The sequence below is a fragment of the Urocitellus parryii genome, chromosome 15, assembly GCF_045843805.1.
Source record: "Urocitellus parryii isolate mUroPar1 chromosome 15, mUroPar1.hap1, whole genome shotgun sequence".
Classification (NCBI taxonomy): domain Eukaryota; kingdom Metazoa; phylum Chordata; class Mammalia; order Rodentia; family Sciuridae; genus Urocitellus; species Urocitellus parryii.
In genome coordinates this window covers 44,030,382-44,057,944 of record NC_135545.1, presented here as the reverse complement: position 1 = coordinate 44,057,944, position 27,563 = coordinate 44,030,382, and the positions used below count along the sequence as shown (strand labels likewise).

General features: G+C 37.6%; 1 protein-coding gene across 1 annotated transcript in view; it reads right to left on the bottom strand.

The window, feature by feature from the left end:
- Positions 1–25,534, bottom strand: part of Cyb5b (cytochrome b5 type B) — a 33,192-nt gene extending 7,658 nt beyond the window's left edge. Inside the window, exons 1-3 of the mRNA XM_026404493.2 lie at positions 25,287–25,534; positions 9,032–9,160; positions 8,094–8,123 (exon numbers count right to left, since the gene is read on the bottom strand). Of these exons, the coding sequence (XP_026260278.1) occupies positions 8,094–8,123; positions 9,032–9,160; positions 25,287–25,448 (321 nt within the window). The 5' untranslated portion in view covers positions 25,449–25,534. The remainder of the gene's footprint in view (positions 1–8,093; positions 8,124–9,031; positions 9,161–25,286) is intronic.
- Between the last annotated feature and the right edge of the window lie 2,029 nt (positions 25,535–27,563).

Here is a 27,563-nt window from a genome sequence, read left to right as displayed (position 1 = left end):
GGACACAATACTTTTGTTTGTTTGTTTATTTATTTATTTATTTATTTTTTTAAAGAGAGAGTGAGAGAGGAGAGAGAGAGAGAGAGAGAGAGAGAGAGAGAGAGAGAGAGAGAGAGAATTTTTTAATATTTATTTTTTAGTTCTCGGCGGACACAACATCTTTGTTGGTATGTGGTGCTGAGGATCGAACCCGGGCCGCACGCATGCTAGACGGGCGCGCTACCGCTTGAGCCACATCCCCAGCCCACTTTTGTTTATTTAGTTATTTTACATGGTGCTGAAGATCAAACCCGGTGCCTCACATGTATTAGGCAAATGCTCTAACACTGAGCCACAACCCCAGGCTTTTAATCACCACATAAAATAATTAAATAAATAAACTAATATACAAATAAATGTACCAAAGATGGGCTTTGTAGGTTAAAATGAAATATTTTATAATACCTGAGTAAACTGCATAAAGCTGCTCATAACTGAAATTAAGGCTAAGTATCTTTCAGGTCAATGCTAAAACATTTTTCTCATTGGAAAATAAAAGGCTCATATTAGAAGAATTTCAATCCTAACATCATATTTAATTATTTTCACACAATTTTCTTTTTTTGTGGTGCTAGGGATTGAACCCATGGTGTGAGATAAGCACTCTACCAACTGAGCTATATCCCCACCCCTTGGACACAATTTTCTGAGCCAAAGGTATTGTAACAAAATCTATGTGAACTTTTTTGCAGTAATGGGGATTGAACCCAGGGCTTTGTGCATGTTAGGCACTCTATCACTGAGCAACATCCCCAGCCCTTTGGTTTTTCATTTTGAAACAGGGTCTCGCTAAGTTGCTGAAGCTGTTCTGGAACTTCCTAATCTCCTGCCTCACTCTCCCAAGTAGCTGAGATTACAGGCAAGTGCCACCATGTATGGCTACAAGAGCAAAGAAAGGAAATACCATTCTCTCATGTCCTGGAGATTGAAGGAGCATGTGTTGAGTTCTCCCTCTCCCATCAGCTCTATAAAGGACTGTTTTCCCAAACACTCTTCCAAGAGGTCTTGCACCTCAAGTACTGATCCAATCTGACATAGTTAAGAAAATGACAAAGAAATGTCACATCTGGTAATCCCATGGTGTCAGCAGAGGAAATTCTGCGTATGAGAAAACATTAGAGAGGAGCGCACACACACACACACACACTTAAGGAATGTGGTGTACCTTCTCATCAGGACATAAATTCAGGAAAGAATGAGCCAATTTTAATTATAATGTGTTAAAATACTGAGGCAAGGCATTATAAGCATACCTTCAACCTATAATAGTTTACATTTAGGCTTTCAAAAGCTTAAATACAAGGTGTATAAAGCGTATAAGGAATTTATATTTTAATCCCTAAAGTGGATGGTTGCTATTTCAAGAAGATTCCAAGCATATAAAATTGGAGGAAGCAATGTTAAGCCACAGAACACCTTTAGAAAATTTAATAGACATTTGGGTGGTCTTTTATAGTTTTAGATTTAGTACATTTCAGTAACTGTAGGCAAAAGTTAACTTATGAAAAAAGACTGGGAATTTTGGCTTCAAACATACGAGAATGAATTTTACCCCCATGAATACCATAGACCTTGTACGATAAACCAACACTATGTGAATTTTAGTATTAGTTGTATCTCACACCTAAAACATTTGAAAACTGAAAAGTACATGATTTCAACATTTTATAGTTCTAATTATGATCCTGTGGTATGGATCTTGGGGACAGCCTTCTAACAAAAATATATGAGTCACTACAAACCATTTCTTTCTGGATGAGAATACAATTTAACAATTACTGCCTTGCAAACTATATCTCCTGAGTCAGTCTGGTTATGTAAAAAATATTTCCCTGGGCTGGGGATGTGGCTCAAACGATAACGCGCTCACCTGGCATGCGAGGGGCGCTGGGTTCAATCCTCAGCACCTTATAAAAATTAAATAAAGCTGTTGTGTCCACCATAAACTAAAAAAATAAATATTAAAAAATTCTCTCTGTCTTAAAAAAAAATTTCCCTATAGGTAAGGTAAAATTAAAAACAAAAAAATTCCATGAAACAACTTTCTATACAGCCCTCTTAAGAACCTATTGTGCTAAGATACACAACACATTCGTAGAGAAAAAAATTGTAACGCTCACAGAACGATTTCTTTTTTTTAATATTTATTTTTTTAGTTGTACACAATACCTTTATTTTGTTTATTTATTTTTATGTGGTGCTGAGGATTAAACCCAGGGCCGTGCATGCACGAGGCAAGCGCTCTATCGCTGAGCCACAACCCTAGCCCAGAATGATCTCTTTTGAAACCTAAGAAGTGAAAAAAAACTTATAACACTGGACAGCTATTTTGAAAAGCATGTTACCTTAATCCCTGTTTTGCAAAACTACATATCATTTCTAAACAAAGCTTCCCAAAATGATGCTAATCCTTCATATAATTCTTGACAGGGCATTTTGTTTTATTATTTTTTAAATTTTTTTAGAGAGAGTGAGAGGGGAGAGAGAGAGAGAGAGAGAGAGAGAGAGAGAGAGAGAATTTTTTAATATTCATTTTTCAGTTCTCGGCGGACACAACATCTTTGTTGGTACGTGGTGCTGAGGATCGAACCCGGGCCGCACGCATGCCAGGCGAGCGTGCTACCGCTTGAGCCACATCCCCAGCCCGGCATTTTGTTTTATAATAGTGGGTTTACAATGACATTCTATGCTTTATTCTAAAATAAAATATGTTACAAAACACAAATGTCAGACAAAACAAGGAACAATGAGCTGGGCCTAATGGTGCTTGCCTGTAATCCCAGTAACTCCAAAGCCGAGGCAGGAAGATCTTATATTTGTGATCAGTCTCAGCAATTTCGAGAGGCCCTGTCTCAATAATTTTCAAAGTAAATTGAGTAGTAGGTGTGGTGGTGCATGGTTGTAATCCCAGTGGCTCAGGAGACTGAGGCATAAGAATCTCAAGTTCAGAGCCAGACTCAGCAACTCAATGAGGCCCTAAGCAATTCAGCGAGTTCCTGTCTCTAAATAAAATATAAAAAGGAATGGGGATGTAGCTCAGTGGTCAGGCACCCCGGGTTCAATCCCCAGTATCAGGAAAACACTGAACAAAACTAAACAAAACCAAAATCAAAAACAACAACAAAACAAAGAGAGAATGATGAAACAACCAAAGTTCTTTAGTAAACAGCAAGCACTGTTCATCTAAAGGGCATCTGCACGCCCATTCTAAACTTTTAAAAAATTAGATAGTAAGTTGATAGGAATATTAAAGAATTCTTAAAAGTAAACTTCTAGTTTAATGTAACTACTATTAATTTGAATAATGGTTTGAGTGTATCCCTCAAGAGTTAACGTATTGGAAGCTTCTTCCTCATTAGTAGAGGTCCGTAGGGCATTGGGGGCATACCCTTGGAAGAGATCAATGGAGTTCTCATGAGGGTCCTGATCTGCCTCTCTCGATTTCTGCCTTGCCATATGATCTCACTCTCTCCATCTCTTTCTTTTACTATCCCCTCCCCTCCCCTTACACTTCTACCAAGAGGACTTCACCACAATTAAGCTGATTCTGATGCCATCACCTTGAACATCCAGACTTATAAGCTAAATAAATCTCTTCTTTTTATAAAGTATCCAATCTCAGGTATCTTGTTATTATAACAGAAAATGAACTAATACAGTAACCAACTAACTACATTCATAATTATAAATGACGTATATTTTAAGTATTTCTTTCATAAAAAAGGAGGTAAAATGTTATATATGTATTGTACATTATATGACAAAAAACTGTATTTGCAAGAAAAATCAGCATGAGGAGGGAAAAACTATATCTGCCTTTAAACATAATTATAGATTGATATTTACTATCTTTAATTAATTAATTAATTATTTTATTACTGGGAATTGAACTCAGAAGCCCCTAATGACTGAGCCACATCTCCAGCTCTTTTTATATTTTATTTAGAGACAGGGACTCGCTGAATTGCTTAGGGCCTCACTGAGTTGCTGAGGCTGGCTCTGAACTCGTGATCCTCCTGCCTCAGCCTCCTGAGCCACTGGTATTACAGTCATGTACCACCATGCCTGGCACTAATTTTTTCTTTTAAATATTTTTTTAGTTGTAGGTGGACACAATACCTTTATTTTCATTTATTTATTTTTATGTGGTGATTTTATGTGGATAGAACCCAGTGCCTCATTCTTGCTAGGCGAGTTCTGTACCACTGAGCCAAAAACCCCCTAAATTTGTTTTGAAGGTGAGCTTCCATAACGAAAAGTAGACCAGAAAAAAACATTAAGTCAAATGCAAGGAGAAGATTAACACTTCTCAGCATGGGAGTTAATCCAGCAAGGAAGATATTCAAAGACAAAACAGTTCTTAACTCTTATAAGTTATCTTTGACGTAAAGAAGAAAGACTTGTTTCAAGATCTGTGAGTTTTTATTTTTTTATTTTTATTTATTTATTTATTTTTTTTTAAAAGAGAGAGTGAGAGAGGAGAGAAAGAGAGAGAGAGAGAATTTTTAATATTTATTTTTTAGTTCTCGGCAGACACAACATCTTTGTTGGTATGTGGTGCTAAGGATCGAACCCGGGCTGCACGAACGCCAGGCCAGCGCGCTACCACTTGAGCCACATCCCCAGCCCCAAGATCTGTGAGTTTTTAAAATTTTATATTTCAGGGCTTTCAACTCAGGAATTATTATCTAACAATAAAACAATGGTGGCCATTGACTGTGTTGTAGTAAAAGCAAAAGAAAAGTAGCTTCTTAAAAAAAAAAAAAAAAAAAAAAAAAAACAAGGAAATGATTCCTGATTTATCCTCTGCAATAGCAACATTTTGCGTACTTTTTTTTTCCTAAGGAAAGAGTGTATTACAGAGAGGACATACAGAAATAGAAGCCCATAAGGCTGAAGTAGGCTTAAAGAAAAATCACTTCCTCACAGAGGTTCACCCCTAAATGAAGAAAAAGGAAAGTAAGGGGCTGGGGATGTGGCTCAAGAGGTAGCGCGCTCGCCTGGCATGCCTGTGGCCCGGGGTTCGATTCTCAGCACCATACACAAAGAAAGATATTGTGTCTGCCAAAAACTAAAAAATAAATATTTTTTTTAAGAAAGGAAAGTAATTAATAATATCAACTTCATTTCCATTTCTTCGTGAATGTTTAAACCAGAGATAGAAAAATGAAGAAGAGAGATACGTACATCCTAGACACCAACGTTTCTATTTAAACCTCTGTAAGAAAGAAATCTGAAGGATCAAGAATTTCTTCCTGGAACTGAAATCAGGTTGGAAGACTCTTTGAAAGTCTATGTAGGTGGCCTTGAAAAGTTTCCAAAAGGCTTCCTTTGCCTGATCAAAAATGCGGCACTGTGGCTGGAAACACACAATAGCCTGACTCTACTTAGCAGAGACATGTCCCTTGGGTATAAGTGACATGGGGAAAATAGGCTTGCCAACGGAGCCTTTAGTCATTCTTTAACCCAGGAAGGAGCTAATGTATATTTGGAGACTTCTTTTATTACAGAATGTAAGTGAGCTGAAATGGTTTCTTTTCCTGTACTTAAAACAGTTATAATTCAGCTAACAAATCTCTAATTAGTTCTTTGACCCGCAGAAAGCAGACAATGCTTTCCACGAAGAGAATTAAAATTTCTTAGGTTTTCATAAGAAATGATAGGCTTATCATTTAGCAAAATGTTTGGTGCTTGCTTACTTATCATCTGGGTTACTTAAAATGCAAATTACCAAACCCCATGCCCAAAGCTCTTGAACCAGCAGTAGTGGAAACTCAAGAAATACATGTTTTATGTGTATTTTCATGTTCATTCCATGGGAATCCAATTTAGGCACTACAAGAAACAGAATATGTGGAACACTGCTCTCCATTCTGAAAAATGGTCCTAACTATACTACCAAAGAAAGAAAAATAGCAACAAGAAGCAATTTACAGACTTCTAGACATAGTAATTGCAAAAATATTTTCCTGCTACCTTAATATAAAGGGTGCCTCATGGCTTGTGCAGAAATGGGTTATGGCTCTTAGATAGAGGTGTATCTCTTATAAAAATAGGAGTATTCCTTGGATCAAATACTGACCTCTAAATTTTCTGGATACATTCAATATAATAATTAAGCTCACTCTTAGTTCAAATTTTACCTTAATACCACATGTGAAGATTCAAGAATGGTAGTGCATGTGTGAGGAGGGGACAACACACACACACCATCATTACTTAAAATGTGTTTGAAGAGCTAGGTTCAGTGGCACATGTCTGTAATCCCAGCTACTCCAGAGGCTGAGGTTGAAAGATTGCAAGTTCAAAATCAACCTGGGAAATTTAGTGACACCCTATCTCAAAATTAAAAAATAAAAAAGATTGGGGATATAACTCATGAGTAGAGCAACCCTGGATGCAATCCCCAGTATTGCCAAAAAAAAAAAAAAAAAAAAATAGAGCCGAGGATATGGCTCAGTGGCTTAACACTTGCCTGGCATGTGAGAGACTCTGAGTTGAATCCCCAATATTATGAATTATGAATTCCCCTTTCATAAACAACTCAATAGTTCAGAGTACTACAGTATAGCAAGACAGAGGAGTCAATTTATATAAATGTTCTGGATTGCAAAGCAACAGATGGCAACTGCCAAGTAAGCGATCTTTTCAATTGAAAAAATTCTTATGTCTAGGACATAGTTAATTGCTGTGTCAATCTCATTCGGTAATTATGGTTCAATGAGGAATGGTATAAGAAGCTAGAAAGAAGACAAGGGGAGGTTGTGTGGTACCCATAATGTTCTAAGTAGCATCTACAATGCTGTCCCTTTAAATCACAGGGTGGACTAACAATTACCTAAAGGACAGGAGCCAAGGGAAATATAAGAGAATATGGGAGTTGGAAGTACTCAGCTTGTGGGAAGCAGAAAATGCTTTCATATTTTCTTCCTAGAATGTCATACAGAGCACATTAAGGTTTTCAAATACGCAAGTATTTAATCTTGTTTTTGCTAAAATCAGTAAATAACTGGAAAGGGAGTGAGTCTATTTGGGGCTACAAAATAAAATTTTTAAAAATAAAAATTGGGGGGGCTGGGGTTGTGGCTCAGCGATAGAGCAACTTACCTAGTACGTGTGAGGCCCTGGGTTCGATCCTCAGCACCACATAAAAATAAATAAAATAAAGGTATTGTGTCCAACTACAACTAAAAAATAAATATTAAAACAAAAATAAAATAAAAAGTTGGGAGGGGCTGGGGATGTGGTTCAAGCGGTAGCGCGCTCGCCTGGCATGTGTGCGGCCCGGGTTCGATCCTCAGCACCACATACAAAGATGTTGTGTCCGCTGAAAACTAAAATAAATAAATAAATATTAAAAAATTCTCTCTCTTCTCTTCCCTTCTCTCTCTCTCTCTCTCTTAAAAAAAAAATTATCTCTCTCTTAAAAAAAAAAAAAACCTTGGGAAGAACAGAGAGGTCTTTTTTAATAACTTGAAAGATAAAAAGATAAGATAAATAACTTAAAAAAGAAAATTCTTTTTCAGACAGAAGCAATTATTTACAACTGTTCTAAATGAGGCATGGGTAAAGTACTTTTCTATAACTGAATCCATAAACTAATTTCTTTCAAAACCATACATGGCATATTTTGGAGCTGCAATTTAAAAAAAAGAAGAAAGCATACAGAAGCATTAGCAAACTGTTTCCTATTGTGTAAGACCCAGCTATTCATTTTTTTTTTTTTTAAGAGAGAGTGAGAGAGGGGAGAGAGAGAATTTTTTAATATTTATTTTTTAGTTCTCGGCGGACACAACATCTTTGTTGGTATGTGGTGCTGAGGATCGAACCCGGGCCGCACGCATGCCAGGCGAGCGCTCTACCGCTTGAGCCACATCCCCAGCCCCCCAGCTATTCATTTTTCCTGAGAGTTACTGAATCCAAATTCCTGAAAAATAGAATTTTTGCTTGGGAAAAACAAACACGTTAAAAAAAAACAAAACAAAACAATTCTACTTGAATAAATAGAACTATAAACACTTGAAATACAAAAGACAAATCGGATGACATCTTACCTTGTTACCACCTTCAGGTTTAAGGTCACTCTGTTAAAAAGAGGAAAACAATGTTTTAAGAAATATCCAAATGGACTAAGGCAGAAGAACCTCAAGTTCAAAGCCAGGCTCAGCAAATTAGCAAGGCCCTAAGCAACTTAGCATGAGCCTGTCTAAAAAGGCTGGGGGATGTAGCTCAATGATTAAGCCCCCCTGGGTTCAATTCCTGGTACTAAAAAAAAAAAAAAAAAGAAAGAAAGAAAGAAAGAAAGAAAAGAAAAGAAATATCCAAATGAACTCTTAATATGTTCTTGTTTCTAACCTTGAAACATGAGACTACATTTGCAGGGCAGAGAATTCTTAGGAGACCTACAGGTCTGAAAAAAAGGAATGGCACCCCACCCTTAGCATATCAGGGTCTCCTGTTAGAATAGTATGTCTAGAAGGCTTAAAAGTCCATAGATGACAAGTCTAGTGGTGTATGTCTGTAATCTCAGTGGCTTAGAAGGCTGAGGCAGGAGGATCTTTAAGTTTAAAGCCAGCCTGAGCAACCTAATGAGGTCCTAAGCAATTCACTGAGACCCTGTCTCTAAATAAAATATAAAAAAGGGCGGGGATATTGCTCGGTTGTTAAGCTCTTCTGGGTTCAATAAAAAAGTCTGTAGTTAGTTATCTTTTTAGCTAGGGACTTGTAAAAACAACCACACCTATTTTAAGTGCAGATGTTGCTAACTACAATACAATAATCAAAAAACCAATAAAAATAATCCAAAATCAGCTCCCTTAGCTTTTCAAAGTTACTATTAGCTGCACTCTAAGGCAGGATGATAATGGAGAAAAGTCAGCCTAATGAATGGTTAAATGAATTTCTATTTTAATAATTCTTTCTCTCATGCAGTTCTATGGCTGTTGCGTCACTTTCTCTGCACAAGTGCTTCTAGCCCTCTAATAGTTCTTACCGGATGGACGTCACCGATGTAGTACTGCTTTAGCATTTCTCTGGCATCAGAGGAATGGCCTACATCTTCAAAGCTTTCAGTTGAATCTGTACCAGCTTGTTCTAGCAAAACCTCTTCTCCACCAGGATGCTACAAGAAAAAGATATTTACTGAACAGAGGAGTGTCTGAAAAGAAAACCCATTTAAGTTTCTTTCCTGTCCTCCTTCCTCTTCTCTCCTTTAAATGGGAGTAATGGAACAAATTGACATTGTGTACCTATAAAGATGCAATGAGAAGAAAGCAGCATAATTTCTAGCAAATTCTGGCCCAAACTGCATAATATGGGTATTATTGTTAGGAAAGATAAGACAAGTGCAAACTGACCAATAACCTACAGCGTGGCCTGTGATTTTCAAAAACACTGAGGTCGGGCTGGGGCTGTAGCTCAGTGGTACAGCACCTGCCTCACATGTGTGAGGCACTGGGTTCGATCCTCAGCAACACACAGAAATAAATAAAGATATTAAACAAAACAAAACACTGAAGTCATGAAAGTCAAGAAAAGACTGAAGAAATGACTATTGATTATATAACTCACTCTACCACTGAGTTATACAATAGCCCTTTTTATTTTTTATTTTGAGACAGAGAGTCAATAAGTTGCCCAGGCTGGCATCAAATTTGTTATCCTCCTGCCTCAGGCTCTGAGTAGCTGAGATTATAGGCATGCACCATATGACTGGATAGATTGATTCCTTTTGCCAATAGTATTGAGACTACTGCAGAAAACCAAATGGGGAGGGACTCTAGGGTATACGAAATTCTTTATTGCGGTCTTCAATTTTAAATTTACAATTTTTTCTAAATAAAAAGTAAATAGGGGGCTGGGATTTTGGCTCAGTGGTAGAGCACTTGCCTAGCATGTATGAAGCACTGGGTTTGAGTCTCATCATCACAATCAATCAGACATTACTTTTCTATATTCATATATGAATACAAAACCACTATTAACTCCACATCATGTACAACAAGAAGAATGGGAAGTTATACTCCATGTATATATAATATGTCAAAACACATGCTACTGGGCTGGAATTGTAGTTCAGTGGTAGAGCGCTTGCCTAGCCTGTGTGAGGTTCAATCCTTAGCACCACATAAAAATAAATAAATAAACTGGGCATGGCACATGCTTGTAATCCCAGTGGCTTAGGAGTCTGAGGCAGGAGGATCTCAAGTTCACAGCCAGCTAAAAAAAAAAAAATATAATAATAATAATAAAAAAAATTTAAAAACAAGTCAAGAGCTTTGTAATGTTTTGAACAACCAATAAAAAAAATTGAATCTAATGTATGAAATATGATATGTCAAGAGCTTTGTAATTTTTTGAACAACCAATAAAAAAAAAAAGTTCAAAGACAGACTCAGCAAAAAGCAAGGTACTAAGCAACTCAGTGAGACCCTGTCTCTAAATAAAATACAAAATAATGCTGGGAATGCGATCAGTAATTGAGTGCCCCTGAGTTTAATCCTAGTACTCTCCCCCATAAATAAATAAGTAAAGATATTATAGCCACCCATAACCTAAAAAAAAAAAAAAAAACCACACTCTACCATCAGGTATAACTAAAAATATATAAAAATTATTATTATTTTTTTAAAGAGAGAGTGAGAGAGGAGAGAGAGAGAGAGAGAGAGAATTTTTAATATTTATTTTTTAGTTCTCGGCGGACACAACATCTTTGTTGGTATGTGGTGCTGAGGATCGAACCCGGGCCGCACGCATGCCAGGCGAGCGCGCTACCGCTGAGCCACATCTCCAGCCCTATAAAAATTATTTTTAAAATGAGATGTCTTAGTAGCCTTATTTGTAACATGGAAATTTTTTAAGAGTGCCTATTTCAACAAGTGTTTATTTATTTATTTTTTTTGTGTGTGTGTGTGTGTATGTGTGTGTGGGTGTGTGTGTGTGTTTTCTGGTACTGGGAATTGAACCCAGGGATACATTAACCCTGAGTTATACCCCTAGTCCTATCTATCTACCTACCTACCTACCTATTTTTTGAGACAGGGTCTTCTTACATTGCTAAGATGGGCCTGGAACTTGTGATACTCCTGCCTCAGCCTGCCAAGTCACTGGTATAAAAGGCATGTTACCACCATATGTGGCTGCTAATTCAACAATTAGTCTGATTACTTAGATACAGAAATAAAATATTCTGTACTTAAGAAAAGGAAGGTACAAGAGGATATTACACTATTACTTATGACTAAATAGAGTAGATACATAGATGCTTGTATTTGTACACAATATCCCTGGAAACATTGAAGAGAACTTGGTGGCTAGGAGATAAGGTGGAAGGAAGATTTTTCACTATATATACCTTGAAATTGTTTTACCAAGTAAAATATTATCTACTCATAAAAAATTTACTTGTTTTTAAAATTATATTTAGTAGAGTCTAACTTAAATACTCAATACATTGACTTATAATTGGCCAATTCAAAATTTATACTATTCAACAAAACAAATCCAAAATTATATTTCTGAAATATGAAGTGATTCTCTTTGGTGGTGGTGTTGGGGGGGCATTCCCAGGAATTGAACCCAAGGCTGCTTTACCACTGAGGTACAACCCCAGCCCTTTTTATTTTTATCTTGAGACAGGGTCTCACAAAATGGCTTAGAGTCTCACTAATTTCTGATATTGGCCTCAAACCTGTGATCCTCTGCCTCAGCCTCCTAAACAGCTGGGATTACAGGAGCTATTGTGCCTGGTTGAAGTAATTCTTTTTTATTAGTTACTCTTAAAATAATAACTAGTTAAACAACAATAATGTAACGATTAGTTTAACATAAGTATATGAACTCTAAAAGTGCTGGGTAAACTGGATCATGGACGTAATCCCAGCTATGCAGGAGGCTAAGGCAGGAGGATCACAAGGTTGAGACTAGCCCAGGCAATTCAGCAAGACACTGCCCAAAACAAACAACAAACAAAGGTCTGGGGATATAGCTCAGTGCGAAGCACTCTTGGGGGTTGGGGGGCAGAACTCTGAAAGTAACCTCCCAAACCTTAATTCACAAGCTTACTAAGGACAAGAACAAGTTCTATTTTGGTCCCTTAAAATATCTCCACCCAAGGGTATTTAAGCATGCTATTTGAAAGCAAAAGTAAGATAGCCACCATTCACTTGTTATTATATCTGAAACCTATCAGCTCTGTTTCATCTTAAAATGAAACTAAGCTATTAGTTTTGGAATTACATCCCAATTGCTCTGTGTGTGTCTGAACTGTGCAAGATACTATTCCCTCATGACACATACCAACAATTATGTTGCCTTTCATAGGAAAAGAATAACAAAACTTGTAAGTGGCTTGAACTATTTCAGGGAATAATAGAATTTATGACTTCCTACACAGCTCCTTCTATAAAGTATCTACATTTTTACTAATCATCTCTTACAAATAAATAAATAAAGAGCAACATTTTTAAAAAGTAGATAATTTGGTACATAAAACTTCATTGTTTTTCTTGTGCATTCTCTTTTTTTTTTTTTGGTAGGATTCATGTTTCTTTTTTTAAAATATTTTTTAGTTTTAGAAGAACACAATATAGGGGCTGGGGATGTGGCTCAAGCGGTAGCGCGCTCGCCTGGCATGCGTGCGGCCCAGGTTAGATCCTCAGCACCACATACCAACAAAGATGTTGTGTCCGCCGAGAACTAAAAAATAAAAATATTAAAAATTCTCTCTCTCTCTCTCTCCTCTCTCTCTCTCTCTCTCTCCTCTCTCTCTCTCTCTCCTCTCTCACTCTCTCAAAAAAAAAAAAAAAAAGAAGAACACAATATCTTTTCTTATTAACTTTTATGTGGTGCTGAGGATTGAACCCAGGGCCTTGCGCGTGCGAGGCAAGTACTTTACCACTGAGCCACAACTCCAGCTTCTCTTGTGCATTCTTTTTATACGGTTTTTATTGAGTCCTTACTATTTTATACACTAGGTAGTGATAAAGAAAAGGTTTTGTATTTTTACAAAAGTGAATCCATATACTACATGCTGTTTTATTTTTATTTATTTATTTATTTTTTATTTTTTAGTTATCGGCGGACACAACATCTTTGTATGTGGTGCTGAGGATCGAACCCGGGCCGCACGAATGCCAGGCGAGTGCGCTACCACTTGAGCCACATCCCCAGCCCCTACATGCTGTTTTATAATCCACATTTTTTCACTGAGTCAAGAAGTTGGAATCAGAGTGGTCCACAAACAAACAAAACAGTTTAGTAGGGCTGGGGATGTGGCTCAAGTGGTAGTGCGCTCGCCTGGCATGCGTGCGGCCCGGGTTCGATCCTCAGCCCCACATACCAACAAAGATGTTGTGTCCGCCGAGAACTAAAAAAGATCAATATTAAAAATTCTCTCTCTCCTCTCCCACTCTTTCTTTATAAAACAGTTTAGTAATTCTTGCTCTAAAATGTGACCTCAATATTGATGGTTTAGAAAAGCAAAAAGTGCCAGAACTCTTGATTTCTACTTTAGAACATAATCATCTTCAGATATTATTATCTAAAAATCAAATGACAACAAGGCTGCAGTGTGCCACTGGCAACTCAGCTGGAGGAGTGTACTCGGCCTGAGACCACACCAGAGATCAGGGCAAATTCAAAGATGATGCCCCGGCTGAGGGGAATGAGAATGCCTTGAGGTGAACTGAAGATGTACCCCAGGTAGAAGAATCACTGCAACCCTGACTAGGCCAGCTTTAGGAGAAGATGACTGGTGGAGCAGCTGTTCTACTCCAGTGTTAGCCTCTGGATAATCCTGCTCACAATTATCATCACCTTCTGCCCAGGCATGACCTGCTCTTATGTGTCTATCCTGTGGCAAAATGACAAGAAGCTCACCTAGGAACAAGCATCTGATATCAGGTGCTAATCTGAAGCAGAATCTACAAGGGAAAACGGAAGCTATATTCCCAGTGTTTCTTGCCTTGAAAATATTATTTCAACCACCCAGAGGACGGCTTTTAAAAAAACTTAAAAGGAAAACAATGCTATCCTCTCTTATGATGGCCTGATGCCTAAGGACCCGATGAAAAGAGATGTAACAAATATCCTGCCTGTGATTCTTATTGATACATGTATAAATATAACATTCTTAGGCTTTTGTGACAAAGCTTTATTTCTACTGACCCTCTGTTTTAAGACTATGCTGCAGCAAAGAATAGAACTATTCATATTAGGTGTATTCTGGTACTTCCTTCCACTGAATGACATCTTATGGTTAATCTCAGGAATACAGAATTAAACAAAATAAGTTCCAAAATATTATACACAGTACGATACTACTTAAAAAAAAAAAAAACACAACTACTCTTGAGTGTATGATCAATAATCTGTGACAACTGTGCCAAGACCATGCAATAGAAAAAGGACAGTATTGGGCTGGGGATGTGGCTCAAGCGGTAATGCACTCGCCTGGCATGTGTGGGGCGCTGGGTTTGATTCTCAGCACCTCATAAAAATAAAGATGTTATGTCCACTGAAAACTGAAAAATACTATGAAAATTCTCTCTAAAAAAAAAAAAAAAGAAAAAGGACAGTATCTTTAATACATAGTTATGTGGAAATTGTACATTTACATGTAAAAGAAAGAAAATGAATCCCTAACTTCTATGATATACGAAATTAACTCGAAGTGGACTAAAGATCTAAATAAACGTTAGATCCAAAACTATAAAACAAAAGCACAACTAACAGAAGAAAAAACAAATGGGACTACATGAAACTTTAAACCTTTTACGTATCAAAGAACACAATCAGCAAAGTAAAAACAAAACAAAACAAACAAACAAACAAAAGAAACACCCTGTGGAATGGAAGATAATATTTGTAAATCATACATCTGATAAGAATATATAAAGAACTCTCAAAACCCAATACAAAAAAAAAAAAAAAAAAACCAATACAAATTTGAATAACCCAATTTTTAAAATGGGCAAAGAACCTGAATAATCATTTCTCTAAAGATATAAAAACAGTAAACAAGCTACTATTAAAAAAAGAAAGAAAGAAAAGGAAGAGAATATGGAGAAACTAGAACTGTTTGCTCAGGACTGCAAAATGGTATAACAAGTATAGAAAATGATATGGTGGGCTGGGGTTGTGGCTCAGCAGTAGAGCGCTCGCCTAGCATGCGTGAGGCCCTGGGTTCGATCCTCAGCACCACATACCAACAAAGATGTTGTGTCCGCCGAGAACTAAAAAATAAATATTAAAAATTCTCTCTCTCTCTCTCTCCTCTCTCACTCTCTCTTTAAAAAAAAAATAAAGATATTATGTCCATTTACAACCAAAAAATGAAAATATATTTAAAAAAAAAAAAGAAAATGATATGGTGGTTGGGCTGGGGTTATGGCTCAGGAGGAGAACGCTTGCCTAGCATGTGTGAGTCACCAGGTTTGGTTCTCAGCACCGCGGATAAATAAATGAATAAAATAAAGATCCATCAACATCTAAAAAAATATATTTAAAAGTATTTTTTAAAAAATGATATGGTGGTTCCTCAAAAAATTCCAAGTAGAATTATCAAGCTAGGCATAGTGGCTGAGACCTATAATCCCAGCTATTCAAGAGGCTAAGGCAGGATGTCAAGTTCAAGGCCAACCTGAGCAACTTAGTGAGAATCTGTTCTCAAAAAAAAAATAAAAAGGGGTAGGAATGTAGCTCAGTGGCAGAGTTCTAAATATTATACAGTATAATACTAGTTTAAAAAAAATAAATTCAAAAATATTATAAGTTCCAAAATATTATACACAGTATAATAGTTTGCCTAGCGTACTCAAGGTCCTGGATTCAATCCCCAGTACCACACACGTGCATGTAAACACATGAACACACACAAAATAGAATTACCATATGATGCAGCAATGCTAATTCAGCAGAGAACCACCTGTTGGGAAGAAGCATTTCCAGTGCACTATCATTGCTTTTTCTCAACTTGAATAGTGGTTTCAAAAATATGTTGACTTCGTGAAAATTCACTGAATGTGCTTGTAGGTCTTGTGCATTTTTCTGTTAGTTTTTAAAAATATTTCTTACAAACCATGCTACTGACCTTTGAAAAGAGGAAACACCTGGGTTTGTTTACTGACTGGACACAAGGCAGAAGTTTTGTTTTTAGTTTTTCAAATTTATTTTTTTTAGCTACAGAACACTTTCTTCAAGCAAAATTTTGGATGGAAGCCCGGTGCACACAATCAACTAGATGTGATTAAAGTGCTGAGCAATCTTTAAAAGTCAACTAGAAAACAACTGACATACATAAAAGCAATTAGACTAAATGTTAAATTAAGTAATACCAGCAGCAGACACACAGCAGTAGGTTTTGGAGGAAGAAGAGTTTAATTTCTGTCAGGCTCAGTTTTGAATAATAGCAGGAACTAAGTTATAAAGGCTAACAGCCTGCAGGTCTTAAAAAAACATACTTGTAAACCATTAATACATAGAAATATGCTGCAATAAATTTAATGCAGTTTATCAAGGAGTTCCACTCATTAAACTGATTCCAAGAACAGGCTAACAGAGATAAGAGTATATATTCCAAGGTTCGATTTTGGAGACCTGCTTATCAACAGGTTTGGTCTAACAAGTTCTGTTCTGTAAGTATCAATAAATGTAGTCTTGGGGGCTGGGGATGTGGCTCAAGTGGTAGCGCGCTCGCCTGGCATGCGTGCGGCCCGGGTTCGATCCTCAGCACCACATACCAACAAAGATGTTGTGTCTGCCGAGAACTAAAAAATAAATATTAAAATTTAAAATAAATAAATAAATAAATGTAGTCTTGGCTTACAAGAATAAATAGGAGTAAATTGTCATGACATTGGGTTAGGCAATGTTTTCTTCAAGACACCAAATGCACAAACAAAAGAAAAAACAGATAAACTGGACTTCATCAAAATTTAAAACTTTTGTACTTCAAAGAATACCCTCAAGAAAGTGAAAGAGATAATTCACAGAAAGAGAGAAAACAGTTGCACTTGTATCTAGAATAAATAACTCTTAAAATTTGCCAGGCACAGTAGCAAATACCTGTAATCCCAGAGATTTAGGAGGCTGAAATAGGAGAATTGCAAGTTCAAGATCAGCTTCAGCAATTTAGTGAGGCCTCAAGCCACTTAATAATCCCAGTGGTTCGGAGGCTAAGGCAAGAGGATCAAGGTTCAAAGATAGTCACAGCAAAAGTGAGGCACTAAGCAACTCAGTGAGACCCTATCTCTAAATAAAATACAAAACAGGGCTGGGGATGTGGCTCAGTGGCTCATTGCCCCTGAGTTCAGTCCCTGGTACCCCCCAAAAAGAATGAATTTCATGGTATAAGAGTTATCTAAAAAAAAAAAAAAAAAATGTATTGCTTAAAAAAAAATAAGCCCATGGCAAACCATTATGAAACAGTGGCAAACGTGTCAAAGAGATCAAGGGATAGGACTGGAGATATAGCTAAATTGGTAGAGTGCTTGCCTTGCATGCACAAGGCCCTGGATTTGATTCCCAGCACTGCATAAACAAATCCTTTATAATTCAGTCCCCACTCCTTTTAGATGTTGATTCAACAAAGAAAAATAGATGCCAACTTCAGAATAGGGGAAAACCTTCCCATTACTGGCTTATGTGAAGAAAACAATAATGCTCCATTGGGAGGGACAGATTGTGTAACAACATATTCAGTTCAACAGCAAGCCAAAGGGAAGGTTTGAAACACACACCCAGGAATTTTCGTATTACTCAATATTTGCCCTATAGGTGACCTCCACCATTTAAAGTTCTTAATACACTTTCAAGATGGTGATATAATACCAAAAAAAAAAAAAAAAGGACTTATTTACCTTGTTCTCAGGAAGGTCAATGATGCCAGTTCAAAGTCAAAAGCTCAACTTCTAATCATAAAATATGTAGATACATGCAACAATACTAATGCTGATGAATTAGAAAATGCTGATGTCAGTGTTTTAAAATCAGAATATACTGCTTCTCATACTTGAAAATTGAGATATTTAAATGAAGACTCACTACTACCTCATCTACAACTATATTCTTCTTTTCTTTTGTTTTTTGAGATAGCCTCACTAGGTTGCTCAGGCTGTTCTCAAACTCCGTAATTCATGCCTTAGCCTCCTGAGTATCTGGGAGTAAAGGCACTTGCCACCGTATCTAGTAAACAACTATATTCTTTTTCTTTTTTCAGTGCTAGGGAACTTGAGTCTTGTGCATGCTAGGCAAGTATTCTACCAATGAGCTACATCCCTGGCCCTTTTAAATTTTTTATTTTGAGACAGGGTCTTGCTAAGTTACCCACACTAGCCTTGAACTTGCAATCCTTCTGCTTCAGCCTTTCAAAGCTGGACCAACTGTATTGTTAATAAAACTAAAGAGGGCTGGGGATGTGGCTCAAGCGGTAGCGCGCTCGCCTGGCATGCGTGCGGCCTGGGTTCGATCCTCAGCACCACATACCAACAAAGATGTTGTGTCCGCCGAGAACTAAAAAATAAAAATTAAAAAAAAATAAATAAAAAAATCATAAAAAAAAAATAAAAAAAAAAATAAAACTAAAGAGAGTACTCAGAAAGAGTTTATGGAGTGCTTGCCTAGGATGTATGAGGCCCTGGGTTCAATTCTCAGCACCACATGTAAATAAAATAAAGATCCATTGACAACTAAAAAAGATATATTTTTAAAAAAAGAAGAAGAAGAAAAGGAAGAAACTGAACCAGGATTTGGGCCACAAAGCTAGCATCCAGCTCTTAGGCAGAAAAAAATACACACTTTCAGATCAATAATAAGGCAATAACCAACCCTAATAAAAAGAACGGGCAAGACTGAACACACACCTAACAAAAAGACATATATAAATAGCCCATGAAAAGATTCTGAACATCATTAGTCATCAGGGAAATGAAAGTTAAAACCATAATTTTATATACATCAATTAACATGTGGAGGGCTGGGGTTGTAGCTCAGTGGTAGAGCACTTGCCTCACACATGTGAAGCCCTGGGTTCGATCCTCAGCACAACATAAAAATAAATAAATAAAGATATCGTGTCCATCTACAACTAATTTAATATTTTTAAAAAAATATATTTTAGGGCTGGGGATGTGGCTCAGCGGTAGCGCGCTCGCCTGGCATGCGTGCGGCCCGGGTTCGATCCTCAGCACCACATACCAACAAAGATGTTGTGTCCGCCGAGAACTAAAAAATAAATACTAAAAATTCTCTCTCTCTCTCTCTCTCTAAAAAAAAAAAAAAATATATATATATATATATTTTAAAAAAAGATGTGGAGAAACTAGAAAATTCATGCACTGCTGGTGGAAGAATAAGTGATGTAAACTCTTTGAGGAAAAACTCTAATAGATGCTTAAAAAGTTAAACAGACTTAATCTCACTCCTATTAGTTTTATTACTAAGTATTCATGGAAACATGTACACACAAAGATTTGTACATGAAACTTCATATCAAACTGGAAACTATCCAAATGTTAATCCACAGGTGAATGGATCAACAAATTTTGATATATTAGTGATTTTTTTTATTTGTTTGTGTACTGGGGATTGAAGTCAGGGGAACTCGACTATTGAGCCACATCCCCAGCCCTATTTTCTATTTTATTTAGAGACAGGGTCTCACTGAATTGCTTTGCACCTCACCTTTGCTGAGGCTGGCTTTGAACTCATGATCCTCCTGCCTCAACCTCCCAAGCAGCTGGGATTAAAGGCATGCGCCACCAGGCCCAGCAAATTTTGGTATATTAGTACAATGAAATAAAAAGCAATAAAAAGGACCAAATTACCAAAACATAGGAGGAAAAAAAAAAAACAGATGAAAGACGTTAGAAATATATATCCTATTCTACATGTTAGAAATCAAATCAGTGATTGTATGAGAAGAAAAGTGTTAGAAATATTCTATATCCTTATGGTACTTACATAGGTGACATTTGTGAAAACAAATTAACTTTATATTCAAAATCTGTACATTTTTATTATCTGTACATTAGATTTCAGTAAAATTGATTTGAGAGGAGACCCCAGATTGCAAAATAATGATAAACCACAATGTTTAGCAATAGGAAACTGTCTAAATAAATTATAATCCATACAATAAATTCTATCTAGCTGTAATGAAGGAAAATTCCAGGTACTGTTATGAAAAGTTCCCTGAAACATAGTTAAGTGAAAAAAATCAAGGCACAAATCAGTGTGTATACCTTTCATGTGAAAAGAGAGTAACTGCTGGTCTCAGATACTTAAAAGGCTGCGACAAGAGGATCATTTGAGCCTAAGAGTTCGAGACCAGCCTAAGCAACATAGTGAAATCCTGTCTTAAAAAAGTAAAAAGAGATGGGATATAGCTCAGTGGTAAAGTGCCCCTGGGTTCAATCTCCAATGCCACAAAAGAGAATACATGATCTTTATGTATGCATCTGTACATATTTTTACATATAGGTATATGCAAGGAGGACATACGATTCAAATAAATTCTTGAGATTGAAATAATTTTACTTTCTTTCCTCTGTACTACTTTTCCCTTTAATTCTCAACTCTTCAGCAAAAATAATCTACTCAAAAAATAATGTTTCAAGGACTGAGGTTGAGGCTCAGTGGCAGAGGGCTCACCTAGCATGTGCAAGGCCTTGGGTTTGATCCTTAGCACCATATAAAATTAAATAAATAAAATAAAGGTAGTGTGTCCAACTACAACTAAAAAATAAATACTAAAAATAAATAAATAAATAGTGTTTCAATGTCACCCCTCATTTAAAAATACTTCTGGGATTTTTCATTACGCTCAGGATCCAATTCCATATTTATGTGATTTTTTTCCCCCTAACTACTAAATAGTGGAAAGACAATAATGTATACTATCTTTATTCATGATTTCAATAAAATAAAGCAACTCAGCCAGACCCCATCTCAAAATAAAATACATAATAGGGCTGGGATGTGGCTCAGTGGTTGAATGCCCCTGGGTTCAATCCCTGGTACCAAAAATAATAATAATAATAATAAGATTCATATTTTCCCACATTAATCCTAATTCCCGGGCTGGGGATGTGGCTCAAGCGGTAGTGCGCTCGCCTGGCATGCGTGCGGCCCGGGTTCGATCCTCAGCACCACATACCAACAAAGATGTTGTGTCCGCTGAGAACTAAAAAATAAATATTAAAAATTCTCTCTCTCTCTCTCTCCTCTCTCACTCTCTCTTTAAAAAAAAAAAAGAATGATGAAAAAAAATTTAAAAAAAAAATAAATAATCCTAATTCCCAAAACCTGACCCAAGCTTGGTAAAAAATTTGATATTACCCTTTTTGTACATCTATAATTAAACCTAACATGACTTAAATTCATGTACAAAAATATGAGTATCTTTCTTTATTTTTTTTGGTACCAGGGATTGAACCCAGGGCCACTCAACCATTGAGTGTATTTTATTTTGAGACAGGGACTTGTTAATTCTTCACTTTTGCTGAGGCTAGCTTTGCACTCAAGATGCTCCTGTCTCAGCCTCCCGTGCCTGGCTATGAGGAAGATAATTTAACTATATTAACAATTCTAAATTATCACAAACTCTAGTAGTATCATAGTCTAATCACAGCTATTCACTTTAAAAAATGGCAATCTATAGATGTAGGATATTAGGATCATAAACCTCTGTCTAAGGAAGCATGGAAGTGACTTTGAATTGCAAAAAGAATGAAAACCAATGTTAGGTCTTTCCCTTCTCATTTAATAGCAACCCTATTCTTCTAGATCAGCAGACCAAAAACCTTGAAGTCATCCTTGACTCCTTTTTCTTTCCTCAAATCCAGTGCATCATTAAATCCTGTTTGGCTTTACCATCCCAACACATCCAAAATCTGATACTTCTCACTACCCCTACCACCACAGTACTAGTCCAAACTACCATTCCTTGCCTTAATTACAACAGCTTCCTAACTTGTGCCCTCAATTCTGCCCTTGCTTTCCTTCATTGTTTTCTCAACAGTGATGTTAGAATGAGCCTATTAAACCATTAAATCACATCATGTCATGCTTCTGCTCCAATGATTTCTGCTCTCAAAAGAAAAGCCAGTCTTCCTAAAACCTGCAAAGCTGTACATGATCCACCATTCCCTAATCATTTTGACCTCATGTGCTACTAACCAACCACTATGGCCTCCCTGATTCCTCAAACACACCAGACACACTACCACTTCAAGGCCTTTGGATTTGCTTCCTCTACCAAGAATGCTCTTCCTGTAGAAAACTCCCTTACCTTTCCTTGGCCTTTACTCTAGTCATCTCCATAAAGCCATCTCTCCTCACCACATACACACACATTCAATAATCTTCTTCCCTGAAATATTTTTCCTCTTAGCACTTACCACTATCTAACATAGTATATATTCTGATTATTAACTCTTCCTCCTAATGTCTGCATCTACAGACTAAACTCTATAAGGGCATGTTTATTTACTACTGTAACCTCAGTATCTAGAATGGTATCTGGCACAAAATAAAGGCTTAATATTTGTTTAAGTGGGGCTTGGGTTGTGGCTCAGTGGTGCAGCATTTACCTAGCATGTGAGGCGCACTGGGTTCAATCCTCAGCACCACATTAAATATAAATAAGTAAATACAAAAGGTCCATCAACAACTAAAAAAAATTTTAAAAAACATTTGATAAAGTGAATGAATGAATGAATGAATGAGCTTGACAGGAACAAAACAGGGAAAGACTACAGAACAAGTAAGAAAAGCCAACTGCCAGCAAAGACCTGTAACCCAGCATCAACAGAAGCCCTGCATACCATACATTCTAGCTAGCTACATCAGCAAGTACTGTAACAAGTTTGAAACCACTACTTGAGATTATTGTTATCTACAAGCACTAAGTGTTCCTTCCAAATTCACTGTCTATTCTAAACCAATCAAGGAGAAATTCTGGGAAAATGAAACCACAAATGAAAAACATGACTGCCTACCCATTATGAACTGTTTATTTTTTTTTAAATACTTACTTTTTTGTAGTTGTACACAATAACTTTTATTTATTTTTATGTGATGCTGAGGATCGAACCCAGGGCCTTGCACATGCGAGGCAAGCGCTCTACCGCTGAGCCATAACCCCAGCCCCCATTATGAACTGTTTTAACATAAAACTTATCAGGCAAATGCTGGAAGACATACCTAATGCTAAAATTTGAATACTACATAGAAAAGAGAAATCAAGGGATCTATCTAAGCTGGATTGTCATAGATCAATTATACAACCATAATTCCTGAATCTGTTTCTGGTACCCCTGTTAAAATAAAGATCACTCCTACCTAAGTCACTCTCAACTAGTTGTTCTGAGAGTATATCTCAAATTAAAAAAAAAAAAAAAAAAAAAAAAAAAACCAAGGACTGGAGATGTAATTTAGTGGCAGAATGTTTTCCTAGCATGTACAAGGCCCTGGGTTCAATCCCTGGTACTGGGGGAAATACAATTGTATACAATACAAATACAAGAAGTTACTAAATTCTTGATTTAGCTTATCCACTAGGTAGAATTAGTCAAATAACATCCTCTTGGGTTGGGGTTGTAGCTCAGTCGTTAAGTGCTTGCCTTGTATGCGTGAGGCACTGGGTTTGAACCTCAGCACCACATAAAATAAATAAATAAATAAATAAAGATATTAAAAAACAAAACAAAGAACATCCTCTTACAAAATTATTAATTAAAAATTAACAATTTCTCCAGTAGCCCCCAAATTAATAGAAAAAAAATTCTACTAGTATATTTGCCTCAGAAAGAGAACAGTACTGAATTTTTTTCTCAGAATAAGATTGTAATACAAGAAATTAGGGGCTGGGGATGTGGCTCAAACGGTAGCGCGCTCGCCTGGCATGCGTGCGGCCCGGGTTCGATCCTCAGCACCACATACAAACAAAGATGTTGTGTCTGCCGAAAAACTAAAAAATAAATATTAAAAAAAAAAAGTAATACAAGAAATTAATCACAAGGTATAAATGCATTATAAATCTATTACTCAAAATAAAATTATACAAATACATATAAAATTACACACTCTCACATCAAAGCCAGCCTCAAACTAATCTTCTTTTTCTTTTTTCTGGCAGCTGGAGATTGAAGCCAGGGGTGCTTTACCATTGAGTTATATCCCCAACCCTTATGTTAAGACAGCCTCTGGCTAAATTGCCCAGGCTGGCCTCAAACTTGTGATCCTCCTGTCTCAGCCTCTCAAGTAACTGGGATTACAGGTGTTCTCCTCCCTCACTGGCTACAAACTAATCTTTGCTGGCTGCATAACAGTGGTTAGCTGGTAGACTTATTCAAATAACATCCTTTACAGTTGAGGAGAATAACTGTAAAGGAGCAAGAGAACTTTTTCTGGTAATGAGAATGCTCTAATTCTTAACTGAAATTGGAATTACGTGAACAAATACATGTGTCAAAACTCATCAAACTGTACATTTTAAATGGACACACTTATAATATGTAATTTAAATCTCAGTAAAGTTAAAGTAAATGAAAAAGTCTGACCTGTTTCTTTAAATAAAAAAAGTCACAAACCACTGAACAATGATCTCAAAGAGAGTTTGTATAATAAGATCCAATACAACAGTTGGAAGATTTAAGGGACAAAGCCTAAGGCAATGGCCAAAAAAAAGGTTCTCACGACCTTCTTGCCTCAAGGTCAACTCAAGGTTTGTGAGTGTGTGTGTGTGTCCCAGCAGCATAATCTATGAATTAAAAAAAAAAAAAAAAACTCAGCTTCTTCTCAAGAAGTAAACACTTCTCCCCAAACGGTATTACTTCAAAACGCATGCTGGAAAGAGCACAGGTACGGAGCACTTCAGACCTGGGTTCAAATGGATCTAGGCCATTAAGGATGTGAGCTTGAGAGTCCCCAGCCTCTCTGAGCCTCAGTTTCCCTCTGTGTAAAATGGACCTAACGATGGCTTAGAGTTTAACACAGTACACAGCAGGGGTCAATACATAAGTATCACGTGACATTATGTAAGGCGTGAGAATTTGGAGCTGGTGGAAACGCATGCAGATCTAAGACCCCCCCTCCCCTTTCCCCGGCTTCCTTATTAGTGTCGCGACCCTTTTCACACACCTTATCGCCCTCAGCCAGGCCTCATTTCCTTCCTACGCACATTACGCGTAGCCTTTTCACCCCTCACCCCAGCAGCTCCCAGGGGCCTCCCACCACCCGGGCCCCACCTCATTGAGGAAGCGGGTGACATCGTACACTCGCCCGTGGATCACCAGCCATAGTTCCTTCGAGGAGTTGCGTTTTGCCACCTCCTCCAACCGATAATAGGTGACGGAGCTCTCGCCGCCCTGCCCTTTCCCATCGCTGCCGCTAGCTTCTTCAGTCGCCATTGAACCCGAGACACCTCCTTTCCGCGGCAATCTGGGTTTCTGCAGCTAACTTCCTTGAGGCAGAGCCCGCTCTAGGCCCTCCTCGGTTTCCGTAACCGGGTGAAGGCCTGGCTCGAGATCCAACCAGCCAATCAGAGTCGTCCAGCCCTTCCGCTCTTACCAATCAGACGTCGTGACTTTGGAACGGCGCCTAACGGAGGCCTGTTGATAGGTGTAAGCTCCGGAGAGGTTCTTTCACCCGGCCCGCGGTTCTGCGGAGTCCGGAAGGAGAGCCGTGTTTCCTGAGCCCCGCTTCCCTTGCCTTTCCCCGGGATCCCTCTGAGTCACACGAAGCTCGTCTTCCCCACTTCTTGATCAGCCCCTCTTCAGCTCTGGGTTTACATCTTTGCTGCGTCCAGGCAGTTGATGTGGCGAACCTCGGCACAGTCTCCTCGCCAGTAAATGAGCAGGATAACCTCTACCTTACTAGAGGAGTTTGGCAAATTAAATGAGGGGGCGTCCGTAAAGCGCTCAGCACATTTATTGCTACATAAATGACAGCCGTCATTAGAAGGGTAGGGCGACTGGCCTGAGGCCTTAGGACAGCGATTGGGGGCAGAGTATGGAGCCTCCTAAGTTCCTACCACTAGTAACTATCTGACAGTTCAGCGAATTCTTTGGTGATCAGCACCTGTCTACGTATTTTAGTTTCTACCTGATCTAAAATACAGTTCACCTCAACTGTCCCTGAGGTTCTCTCATTTTGGAATTCCAAATTTGGTTATATGTAGTGTTGTGAGCTACATATTTTTAATTGCTATTGTAACTGACAGCTTGATCATCCTAAAATGTCATTTTCTTCGGATCACTCACAGCCTAATGTAATTTAGGACTCTCCACAATACATTCACGACCTCCTTTAGAAATATTTTCTACCATTCCCTTTATAACTAGGGCATCAGCCACTGACTCCTAAACCTACGGTTTTGTTCCCATATCCATTGGATATCCCATCCCATATCCACCCAGTTAAGATATCCTCTTCCTCCCAATGCCTACTTACCTGTCCTTTTTCAGAAAACACTCTTGCTGTTCTGAGCTCCATTGAGTCCATCCCCTTTTAGTATCTAAGCATATACTATTTTACGAAACAGACTATCTGTAAATTTTAACTTTCCAATATATTACATCCCTTATTAGACTGAAACTATGTGAGCAATCCCATATGGTTCTTAGGATCTTCTACAAACTCTAGATTCAAATATCAACATCATTTCAGGAAGATTTACTGCATCACAAGTCCTGTGATAGGCTCTGGACATAGAAAGGTAATATAAGAAACAAGCTCTCCAAAAGAAACAAAAACATCACACATATGTGTATATAATTCCTAGAATAGAGACACCAAACGCAATGGGACAGCTCTCAAAACATGTTGGTTAAATGATGAATTCACAATAAACCCCAGTGCATGAGGCTTGTGAGAAGGCTATGTTAAAAATGCAGAGTCCCTGCCCCATTTCCAGAAACTCTGGTCCAAAAGGTCTAAGTATAGAACCAGAAATCAACAGGTTTTTTTTTTTTTTTTTTTTTTTTTTCCCAGTGCTGGGGATTAAACCCAGTGCCTTGTGCATGCCAGGCACATTCTACAAACTGAGCTATATCCCCAGCCCAGAAATTAACATTTTTAATAAGGATTTCAGGTAATTCTTATGCAGTTTATCTGTGGAAAGTGAGTTCAGTTGTGTGTGTGTGTGTGTGTCTGTGTGTGTGTGTCTGTGTTTGTTTTGGTCCTGGGAATTGAACCCAGGGCATTTAACTACTGAGCCAAGTCTCCAGCCCTGCTTAATTTTTATTATTTTTTATTTTTATTTTTCCAAGAACAAAGGTTTAACTTTAGTTTTCCATTTATTTATTTATTTATTTGTGTGTGTGTGTGTGTTGCTGAGGATTGAACCCAGGGCCTTATGCATGCAAGGCAAGCACTCTACCAACTGAGCTATACCCCCAGCCCTAGTTTTCCATTTATTTTGAAACAGGGTCTCACTAATTTGCTTATGGCCTTGCTTAGTTGCTGAGGCTGACTTTAAATTTTTGATCCTCTTGCCTCAGCCTTGCTGGGATCAAAGGCATGTA